The 12519-nt window shown below is 33.0% G+C and overlaps 1 protein-coding gene across 2 annotated transcripts in view; it reads right to left on the minus strand.

Annotated features, from left to right (window-relative positions):
* The window catches only part of GTPBP5_1 (Mitochondrial ribosome-associated GTPase 2), a gene marked incomplete at its 3' end in the record, with an annotated part of 66082 nt that overhangs the window by 25318 nt on the left and 28245 nt on the right, over nucleotides 1-12519 (minus strand). For both annotated transcript variants that reach the window (XM_051210277.1, XM_012944557.3), the window contains one exon: nucleotides 11810-11912. In XM_051210277.1, coding sequence (XP_051070250.1) covers nucleotides 11810-11912 — 103 coding nt within the window. The remainder of the gene's footprint in view (nucleotides 1-11809; nucleotides 11913-12519) is intronic.

Below are 12519 nucleotides of genomic sequence, written 5' to 3' on the forward strand. Positions count from 1 at the left end.
AAACTCCATACCTTTGGTTAGCCAAGTTTTATCCTTTTAAAGCCTACTTTTTAATTTATGTATTGAAGAGAGAACAATGATTGTTAGAGTGGACACAAATTTCAAGAAAGCTGATCAGATATTCAAGTGAAAAGAACGACATTAATTCTCTACAGTTTGGTTTGTGCAAAGAACTGTAGATTTCCAAAGTGAAATCAGTAACAAAAAAACTTATTTTTATTACAAGTACAAATTTGTGCGATCGGTGTTGAGAGCTGCACATTCTAAGTGTCCAAAATAGTAACGCTGCCCAACTGCTTAAACCAATGTGAGTGAAACAGGTTTGGTTGAAAGTCTAGTTAGTCAGTTGTAATCAACTTAGAACCTGAGACATATGTTTTGATCTAATTACTCACACAATGTCGACACGACAAGATGAAATTTGCATGATGAATAGAGTAAAGAAATTGAGAGAATGTAACACCATTGATAATAAGAGAAAAACTTAATATTGAGGATATGATTCGAAAAGACATAATAAAAAAGAAGATGAATAATGAATACAATTGGGCCATTGTGAATGATTCTGAACTACACCAGCCAACGTCTCTAAACACGAATTGTGATTATCTCTCCAACACCAATCACGTAGGTTAGTCTAGATTCATGGCCAGCACTCAGACAAACAGTCAATAACTTCACAGACTAATGTCGCCACCTTATGCCATGATTACTGAACATTTCAACAGCTAAGACCAACGCTTCACCAAAATGAGATCATCAAAAGAATTCATAGTTAACAAAATGAAATACCTTGAAAATGATCTTAATGGTGGATGTTACAATTAATTATAATCTTATTGAATTTCATGGATATATATTGTAAATTTTTCCAAAGAACTATTTCAGATTATGTATGATCCACTAATGTACCATTAATGTATACATAATAATAACGAGTAAAACAACACCAAATTAATTTAAACTTCACCCCATTGCACAAGCAGATGGCTATCAGGACTCAGTAGCTAATTGGATAACGCGATAGCGTTTGAAGCGAACGGTACTGGGTTAGAGTCCCGGAGTGAGAATCAACTGCGAGATGCAGTTACATCCGGCTGACGAGTCCCAAATAAAACGAAACGCGCGTCCTGGATTCCACTGCTGGCCACTATCTATCTTTGCATATAATGCTTATGACTTAAGGCTATATCGAGGCAATCCGAACAGAATGCACATATGCCAATAAGAGACTGATCAACTGCAGTCCTAAATAACAATATGGAGATACAAGTAAAACAGTACCAAGTGAATAATAACAGTATTTTGTTTACTTTTAATCATAAGATGTAATCTGTAATGTTTGTTGTCAGACTATGATAAAAATTCGTTTGATCATAATAATAAAAAAACTCAGGTTATCTTTTTATTTCTTTGTCTATGAATACTGACAAGAAAATATTACGAAAGAAGTCAATCCAATACAAAGTTAATACAATGTAGTAATAACTTTTTTTTTTAATATCAACGTTATCTAAGTGATTACGCTCGAATGAACAAACAAAATTAAACCGAATAAAGATAAAGAACATTTAACCAGTGTGATAATCATGTTACCAAGGCAGTATATTTCATTGAAATTGTCATAAATCTATCAATATTATAAAAACTAATTAAGCTTCCATATGTTAGAAATTTATTACATTTAATTTTGTCTTAATTATCCTCTGTATGATCGGATACAGTCCTGATTATTGTATGCTTTGATCAGGTTCAAATCAGGATACTCTGATTAGTCTATTTACAACAAATAAAAGATACTAAACCAATGGATAAGATACTCTGGATGATTCTAATGTATTTATTTGGCGACCTACTTGAATATTTGGACTACCTGTTCCTAACATCAAGATATTTCAACAAGATATTTATTTTTTGTTTATTTTAACATATTATTATGTTTATTAATTGCATAACCTATTCACGTAAGTTTATGAGATGTTTACGATCTTTCGCTGTATAACTTACAAAAAAAAGTACAATCAGATACATCTTGGATGCTGACAATATACATTGAAAAGAATGTACATTATTCAAATTTCGATCCTGAACTATTAACATCTAACTGGCGATCACAAAATATTTATCGTCAGGTTCGATCAAGAAATAGGAAACGGAAACATGTTGAAATACTTTGTGCTGAAAATTCTATGTTGTACCAAGAATGTAATGTTGAATAAAGTCATTAATAATAATAATAAAATCCTATATAGTCTAATATTTTAAATATTACAGGTACACCTTGCGGACGAGTACCAAATAGCACGAAACCCGGGTCCAGGGTTTCCTGTTGACTACCTCCAACTACCATCTTATTAAACGATTTCCGGAAAATTTACGACCAATTACCAACTACTGGACAGTATACTTGGAACAAGCTAGATCAACTTCCCAACATTTCAAATCCAATCTGATTTGTTTAACCGTATCATTTTGAAGGAGTTTAGAGTATTCAATGTATTTATTACTTGTTATTTAGTTTGATTTAAATTATGGGATAGATTTTTTTCTCAAAACGTTTGATGTTCAGTGTACAAAGTCATGAATAGGATTATCACTGTATAAACTTCTAAATCTTGAAAATGATACAAAACTAATGACGAGGTTTTTTTTAACATCATATTGGATCCCAAGTCAAGTGAAGTATTGAGTTCAAGACATACTAGACAATGGATGAACGTAATAATAATATATATCATGTTAACATACAGTTATGTGCTTAGTTCTTCTTTACTCTGTAGTGGCTGTGCTTCGTTAATTAATCACCCTCGAACCGTTATCGTATAATCTTCAACGATGTTTGAAATCAGAAGGCAAAAAGAAGCAGCTACTACAGTTTATTTAGTAGATAACTCGGACCAGACAGCAGAGAGGCAAAATGAATGAGCAAGCGAACTACGATTGTAGTAGTAGCAAGTAGTTGTAGTAGTGGTAGTAGTAGTAGTTGTAGTGAATGGGTGCAAATGTACACATATATATATGTATAGGAAAATGGATGAGTCAGCGAATAGATTAAGCAGTTAATAATGAAGCTAGCAGAATGAATACATGCGTAGGCGCTAAACAATGTTCAAGCATATGTATTTCATACAAGCATAATAATAAAGATAGTACAACAAGTTGTTATATCATGGATGACTTTGTCCATTAAATAGGTCAACAAAAGACCTTGATTGAACTAAACTCGATTGCACGTGAGTCACTATAACTCAACCAATGCATATCACTTAAATTAATGCGAGTGATAATAGGAATGAATAAGAAACAGACTAACTACTCCAAAAATAGTAGAACCAGGATATAGTAAAGTAAAAATTAGAGACATTTCTTAAATCTGAATCCGTCTGCCAAACCTGTTTATCTGAATTATGAGCGGATAAGCATGTTATGATTTTTCTTGCACTCACTATGCAAGCTAAATTGTTAGAGATCTATCTTTTAAAAGAGAGTGGCAACAAGTTTAGTAATTCAAACGATAAATACTGTATTTAAATGGGAACAATTAAAAAATTCACCAAAGTCGAGATATATGCAAGTCACAACATGAAAATATTATAAGAACACAAGGTTTGATTGAATTCATAATACCAGTTTAACACATTACCAGTACTACATTATAGTTGAATAATATCCATAGACACAGGTCAGTCAGTCAGCTACAACGCAGAACCAGGCACATATATGCATTTATCCAAGTTGCTATACCTCAATTAGCACAAGATGAACACCAAATTCATATATATATATATATATATATATATATATATATATATATATATATATATATATATACTAAGCAAACAGTTAATCGTTCTATTCGATCTAGAAATTTCTCCTTCAGACAGTATCCAGAGAGAAAAATGCGATCACTAAACATCATGCTCTTATGAAAATACTTTTTTCTAATTTCTATTTTATGTAGGAAGTGTTACTAATGATGATTATAAGATCATGTTCCAATGTTCGAATCCCACATGCGGGATCGTGAATGAGCAGTGCTGAGGAGTCGCATAATAAGACGAAACGGCCATACAGTGCTTCCAGGATTTCAATGGTGGTCTAGCTCAGATAGACTCGTGATTTCAACAATGATAAAACAAGTTATGTTGTATTAATTAACACAGAGATAAAATGAAAAGAAAGTCGACTTCTATATAACAATTAACAGTGAACATTTGAAGGAAAAATTAGACAGATAATTTGTAGGATAAGAAAGATTACATTAGAACAACTGTTATTTTAACCCCTAACTAAGTTCGAATATATTTAGTAATCATTTGCATAACATGAAAAGATTCAATTAACTAGTAGGAATTTAAATGATTTCGATTTACATCTCTAACTATAAAATGCAATTATTTTGTGGTTTACAACCAAGACTTATCAACATGAGTCAATTGAGTTGCCGAGTTACTGTTTTGAATAATACCATGTTGTAGTTTGATCAGTTCTAACAATTTTGAAATCTAGTTTTGTGCAAACCAACACTGTGCGTTTAAGACAGTGGTGGCTAAGGATGTGCAACAAGTAACATCAACTGAATTATCGTTTATAAATCAAATCTTACACTCATATTCGCCATTGCACATTTGATGGGTCCGTTTTATGTACAACATGTTTCGAGGACAAGTGTGATCAAAATGATAACAATCTAGATACATTTGGTACTTTCATGGCTCATGTTTCACAGAACAAATAGTCATGAAGATGGAAATCATATCAACTCCACAGAGTTACCACAGTATATAGAGGTTATCCGTATAGAACGTTTTACGCTGAAAATTTGTCATTTGGTTGGCGTAATGTACATGACAGCTAAAATGGTTGGTATTTTAATTAATTAGATCACAACAGAATGAAGCCTATAGCTAATAGATTACTAGTTACTTAGATGGTCAAAACAATCAACCACATGGCGCTAATGTTTATCATATCGATTGCCATACTTTACATAAGCATAACAAAAGAGAAAGAAAAAAAGATTTTACTACTGCTGTGGTGTACGCTACTTGTGCTCACAGATATATGTAGTATGTAGCACCAGTAGGAAGTGGAATGCCTGGCAGCAGAAGACTGAATTGAATAGAACAGAAAAGATATCGGAGAGGAATCAAAACAGCAACAGAATTAGAGAAATAATGGAGTATGTGAGAAGACAACACAAAGAAGATGTGCACATGATATTTTTAATGTATCATTTTCATATTTCACTAAACCACAGTCTAATTTTGCAAGAAAAAACAAAATGGTTCACCCCACTTGAGTTCTCAATCACCACACTACTAACGTCTAGAAGTTTCGAATACGCATAATCTATTAAATAGTATATCACTCCAAAAAATGTAACACAATTTCCACACAAAAAAGAACATGTATAATGATATAACCCCAATATAAATAAATCCATCATGATGAATCAACAATAAGAAAATAGTTAGATCTATCACATGTATCGAATTACATCGCTAACCAAAATAGATAATTTAATCATTTGATTCTATTATAAATATTGATCAGTCATGATAGATCATGCATATTCTGATCAGAATATTTCACTAATGACAAGGAATAAATAGAGTTTATATGTGATAAAAATTCGTACAGTACGAAATAATAATAATTTTTAAGGTCAAGCTGTTCTCGGAAAAAAATAAAACAAATTTATAGTTACATTAATATTAACAAAAAAATGTGATAGTCAGAGATGGATGGTGGCTTGCAGTGTCTCGTCTCGTTCGGGACTCGTCAGCTAGATGTACCTGTATCCAAGAATTGATGTTCACTCCGGGAATCGAACCCATAACCGTTAGTTTCAATTGACATCGTATCATCCATTTAGCTACTGAGTCCATATAGACACTACATGATAGGATAGCACATATGCCAATAATAGACTGATCAATTTTAGTCCTAAATATTTATGGGAACATTCAAATAACTAATAAAAAATCAGTTTAAAAAAAGATAATTGAAAATAGACAGTCAAAGTATGGAATAATTGAATACGTTAACTATTTCATTAAATTTAACAAATTGTATCAACCTAAACCGGATGATCAACGTGGAAATCTCATCACTGAAACATAAAAATTGTATGATATTGATCATTTATAGTATTGTTTAGATATTTAAACGTTAAATTCAGGAGTCTATACAGGCTAGACCACCAATGAAAACCCGGAAGCACTGGACGGCCGTTTCATCGTAGTATGGGACTCCTCAGCAATGCACATCGACGGTCCCGCAGGCGGGACTCGAACCCAGGATCTTCGGTCTCTTGGGCGAACGTTTAAAGGGCCATCCAGTGCTTCCATGTTTTTTATGGCTATCTAACTTTAATCGACTCATGAATTCAACTACTCAAAAATCACTATAATATCCACAAAACCCCATTCTGATAAAAGGAAAATAGCGAACTGAAAAGTCTAAAAAGAAATATCAACGGTAGTTTGGAACAAAATGAACGGATCCGCAAAATATGAATAAGAAAAGTGAAATTCATAAATCTTGCTGCCGACACGCTTAAACCGTCTTCTCAGTTGGTTCCGATATCCTTTACTACCTCAACATGTCAACCAGAACACTAAAGAGAAGGCATGAATTGCAGGTAAAAGCTTTACTGTAAAAATTGTAATAATAGTTGATGGAAAATTGTTAAAATAATTGGAGATACAAGCTCGTTTGAAACACTTCTCTGAAACACTATTCACTTTGGTTTTCCAAAGGATTACAGAAGTCAGTCAAAAGCTCCGTCATGGAGCAGCTAGCCAATTTTAGTCACTCGGCTTCAACAGAAGTCTCCTTCAAAATCATACATAGTCGGAAGAGTCGGCTCAATAGGAATCCAAGGAAGAACTTATAAACAGAAGAGGCTGCTAATATTTTTCGCATTTTATGGAAAAATTCTATAATTTTATACTGAACAATAAATTGGTTGTCCCCACCTGAGTTCTCGTTCACCATATAAGAACAAGATCTAGACAATCTCTACCTAGTTCACAATGAGATCCATGGTTATCTTTTTCTGAGCCTTGAACTTTACAAAAATTCAGAAAATCAATCTATCACTACTAAATGGTTCATTTAAAGCAGTCAGTCATAAGATACTTTCGTTAAATTTATCATACCAATGATAAATTGAGAGCTGTTCACTTTTGAACACATAAGTTTAGTTTGAACTTGTTTTATCGTTTTTTGCCAAATGATCACTGCTTCAGCGAAGCATGATGAAGTTGTGTTCTTTTTTTAATTAATTGAGAAAACAGCGACTACTGACTGAAAGTGAAATGATCACAAAATCAATCACAATATAAAGCAGGAAAAATTCCTTATCTGTCTTATTTTAAATGGTGAACATTTTATTGTTTCTTCCAATTTATTCATCCATTTGTCGATGTATATTTTCTATTTATGTACATTTGAATGTGATGTAACTTTTAATAATTTCCTGGTTGCGGACTATTTACAAATAGTAATGATTTGAAGCAGAACACAAACAATTCATCAATTCTACGTTATTAAACCAATTTGTTTAATTATTTAAATTTATTTAGAAACTTTTGAATGAAATTCGTCATCATACATTCCACAGAATACAATGGATAGCTTGCATGCAACTAGACAATTTTGACTTCTCAGATCACCTAGCTCTCCTATCTCATACACACCAAAACGTTCAGGTGAAGACAGACAATGTAACAGCATCCTCTGCATCAGTAGATTTCAACATACACAAAGGAAAAACCAAAATCCCCAAATACAACACAACGAGCACTAACCAAATCACACTTGGTGGGGAATTTCTGAAAGAGGTGGACAGTTTTACGTACCCGGTCAGCATCATCGATAGAAAAGAAGGATCCGGTGCAGATGTAAAGGCACGGATCACCAAAGTAAGAGCAGCATTTCTACAGTTGAAGAACATATGGAACTCAAAATAACTGTCAACCAATATCAAAGTGAGAATCTTCAATACGAACATCAAGACAGTTCTCCTGTATGGAGTTGAAACTTGCAGACCATCACAACCATAATCAAAAACGCACAATTATTTCTAAACAATTTTCTATGCGAGATAGTGAATGTCCATTGACCGGTGATATCAGCAACGACCTACTGTGGGAGAAAACGAACCAGCTTCCAGTTGAAGAGGAGATTAGGAAAAGACACTGGAGGTGGATGGGTCGTACATTGGAGAAATCGTCAAACTGCATCCTGAGGCAAGTCTTAACTTGGAATCTTGAAGGGAAATGAAAAAGAGGAAGGCCAAAGAACATACTGCGTCGAGAATTGGGAACAGACATGGAAAGGATAAATAGCAACTGGGAACAATTGGGAAGGATTGTTGAGGATAGGTTTGGACGGAAAATGTTGGTGGGCAGCGTATACACTTCCACGAAGGGTAACAGGTGGAAGCAAGTAAGCAATTATTTAGAAACCTTCAGGTATTCACGTTGTTAATATGTATTCTCGAAAGGAGAAAATCAATCTTCAAACATGCATATCAGTTGAAGGTGGTGTTCGTTTACAATCAACATAAACGTACTTATTATTCGAAGTGATTTCTATTTATTAAGTTTCAGTGTAATTTAGTTGTAAATTGTTGCTTGATTTGTTTCAAATGCATTTCTTAGTATAATAAGTGTTCAGTGTAAAGTACTCAGTTTATGCATAAACTATACTAATGTAATAGAGAAGTAATTGATTAACAAGAATTCAAATAACAGGCCATTTGGAGCTCCCACCAATACATTTTTCTTCTTTCTCATCCATCACGAAGATTATAGTTGAAGTGTTATGTACTAGTCTTCCGGTCTATCCAGTTAGCGTAGGATTTTCTAACAGTTTGTAGTCAGAAACACAGTACAGAAACTCAATTTAAAATAATAAGTCAATGATATAACTTTGTTTTTATGTTGTATTCGACGACTTCCTATGCATTTCCATGTTGTAGAATAATTACAGTCTGTTGACAGTAATGCTGATTTTTTTTCGTTTGCTTTTAGAAGTTTTGACCAGTATCACCAATTAACACATTACATTGAAATCATGAGTCGATCAATGTTAGACCACCGTTGAAAACTAGGAAGTACTGGACGGATAGTCGGGTGTAAAGCAGTTACCCAACAAAGACAATAGAAGATGATCGTGCAATATCATGATTCACTTGAAGTTAGACACTAACATCAGTGAATGCCTGCTCAGTGATCTAGAGGTTAAGCGTCTATGTAAGACACCGAATGTCCTAAGGTTCGATTCCCGCGTGTGGGAGCAGTCCCGTAATAGGATAAAACAATCGTCTAGTGCTTCTAGATTTTCAATGATAGTCTAACATTTATCGATGCATGATTTCAATGAAACTGAACAATCTTTAACAACCCTATACTTATAATCACAAAACATTACAGAATATGTTCATCTGCTTAATGAAAATACTACTATTTCAATATAATTTAGTAAACAGTATTATAAAATCACTCTTAAGCAAACTAAATGGTTTGTTATAAACACAGGAATCAATGAAAACAAAAAACAACAATACATCAACTAGAATAGACTATAGAATAGAATAAGAGAATTGAAATGTCTACATTGTCTTAAAATAATGACATGAAAATAAAATAGATTGTTAATCAAAAAAAATTTACATGTTAACAAAAGAAAAATGTGAAAAAAAAACACAAAAACAAATAAAGTTGCACGATGTATTTTTTTAAAATGTGAAATACCGAAAAATAATTTAGTAATGAATTCAAAGATTTTCAACTAGAGGATATTTCTAAGCAATAATGGATAGTGGCTAGCAGTGGAATCCAGGACGCGCGTTTCGTCCTATGTGGGACTAGTCAGCTGGATGTACCTGCATCTCATAAAGTTGATATTCACTCTGGGACTCGAACCCAGTATCATTCTCTTCAAACGCCATTGCGTTATCCACTCAGCTACTGAGTCCTGATAGCCACTTGCTTGTGCAATGGGGTGAATTTGAATTCACTTGGTATTGTTATAAATTGGGTAAGTAAATGTAAGTGAATAAATGTTAATTTTCTTCTTTTTTGTTTGTTATATCCCAATAAGTAAAAAGATTATATTGTATCTGACATTTTTGTGACTTAATTGTAAGCCATTTCTTTAGAGTAAACCAATAACTGATTATGGCAACCATACTTGTGATATTTACATACTCAAGCGTACTGTGATTTCGATTGTACGAGAAATATTCTACATTGTTTTCTTTGTACTATTTAAATTTGTGTTAATTTTATTTCGGTTATTGATTTATTCTGAAGAGGTGGTTTACATTAAGTCAAGAAACGTCAGAAATACAATTTTTCCAGTCACTGGGATATAACAAAAAAAGGAAAATAAACATTTATTATTAACTTTCTACCTAGTGATCAATTTATTTGAAGATATCAAGTTTAACCTTAGTATTGATATTTACGAAAAGAATAACTGGTTTAACAATTGGAACCTTTAGTTTCTAACTGTTAAATTCGTAAGTTCAAATTACATCTATTCCATCCATTATTGAACAGTTTTGACAGATAGAACAGTATCATTTTGATACTCGGTATCTGACTTCAACTGTATCGGATGAACACAATCATCACATTTGTGGCCAGCTGATCTGACTCCGACTTGAATCGATGTATTAGTAAGTTATGAACATAAATCTTCCATTTAACTCCGTATATTAACCTAGGCTAACCCCGTTTGTGTGACAACGGTAATAAGAAGCCAAATACGGATTGAGTTAGAAGAATTTATTTCAAGGATCTGTTTATCCAAACAGACATTCAGAATAAAAAGCGGGAGAATGAAGTGGAGAAGGCAAGTGAGCCAACTCGTTTTGATAAAGCGAGACTCCATATTTATAATCAGACAAAAATAAGTTACAGACACGAAATGAATAGGATGTGAGTAATTAACACATACGCTCATATAAAAACACTCAAGGTTAATAAGTGAATAATTAACAAAGTCAAAATGTGATTTAACATGAATAAATAAGTCGGTTTGTTCGGAAGCTAAAACAATCGATGTGAACTTGACGTAGAATTAAACACTACATCACTACTAGTCATTATCACAAATAAAAAATACCTATCACAACGTCAAGTATACGTGTGTTTGAATATGGTCAATGAATTTATTTTACCATGTATGGTGATTATAATTTAAATCATAGAAATTTATATTCACAAATAATGAATGGTAAACAAAATGAAATTTAATTAAATGATGATCATAGTAATAATCGAGATCATGAATCGATCGATGTTAGACCACCATTGAAAACCCGAAGGCACTGGACAGCTGTTTCGTTTAAATATGGGACTCCTCAGCGGTGCGCTTCCACGATCCTCGTCAAGTAAAGACAGGTATCTACCTCAAACAATGGAAGATGATCACGCATTTTCAAGTATTGGTTGAAGTTAGACATTAACACTATTGGATGCCAGCTCAGTGGATTAGAGATTAAGTGTTCGCGCGCGCGATCGAATGTCCTGGGTTCGAGTCCCGTTAGTGCAAGATGGTGGATGCGCACTGCCGAGGATTCCCATACTGCGACGAAAAGTCCGTCTAGTGCTTCCAGGTCTTTAATGGAGGTCTAACATTGATCGATGCATGATCTTAATAAAAAAACTTAGCAAACTCTACGACCCCATACTGATAATAATAATAATAAAAATGATAATAATAATAATAATAACAATAATAATAATAACAATAATGATAATAATAATAATAATAATAATCAACTTACAGCTTTTCCTGTGATTAAAATTAAAACATCATTACCATTGCATGCTCCAATTTTCCATTTATTTCGAATATTGTTTGCATATTGTACGATTGAAGCATTTTTACTTTAACAATGAGAACGATTTAAGTTTAATTGAATTCAAGATCAAGAATAAAAAAGCGCAATGAAAAGTTTCAATAACTGAAGAACACTTTTCATAAGCTAAGTGTATTTTCAGTTTGAAGACAATTCTTGATGAGATTATAATTTATGGACGACCATTGGGCAACGTTAAAATGGTCTTAGAATGTCCACCTACTTTATTAGGGTTACGAATTAGTGTGAGGAATTAGGATTACGATTTACAGTTGGACGTTAGGCTTATGAACTAGATTGTGTTTTCATCATGAACTTACATCAGCTATAATGCCAAAATAAATGGCATTTAGCCAAATGAGTGAATGGATTTCGTGTCCAAATTCAAGATCTGCTATCTTAAATCTGATTGGTTCACCTATAAATTATAGTCTCGTCCGAATTTTTCCTTAAAACCAACAACAATTAAACAATCAATGAAAATCAAGAATTAAGTGTTTTGTCCCAGGTTTTGGTTTTTTAACGAAATGAATTTGTGATTTCATATGGGATTAAAACTTAACACCATTATGAATGACACGATAATCATATTCAGTTGGTGAGTTGCATTTTGAAGCGCTTAGAATATCCATTCC

The sequence above is a fragment of the Schistosoma haematobium genome, chromosome ZW, assembly GCF_000699445.3.
Source record: "Schistosoma haematobium chromosome ZW, whole genome shotgun sequence".
In the NCBI taxonomy this organism is placed as follows: domain Eukaryota; kingdom Metazoa; phylum Platyhelminthes; class Trematoda; order Strigeidida; family Schistosomatidae; genus Schistosoma; species Schistosoma haematobium.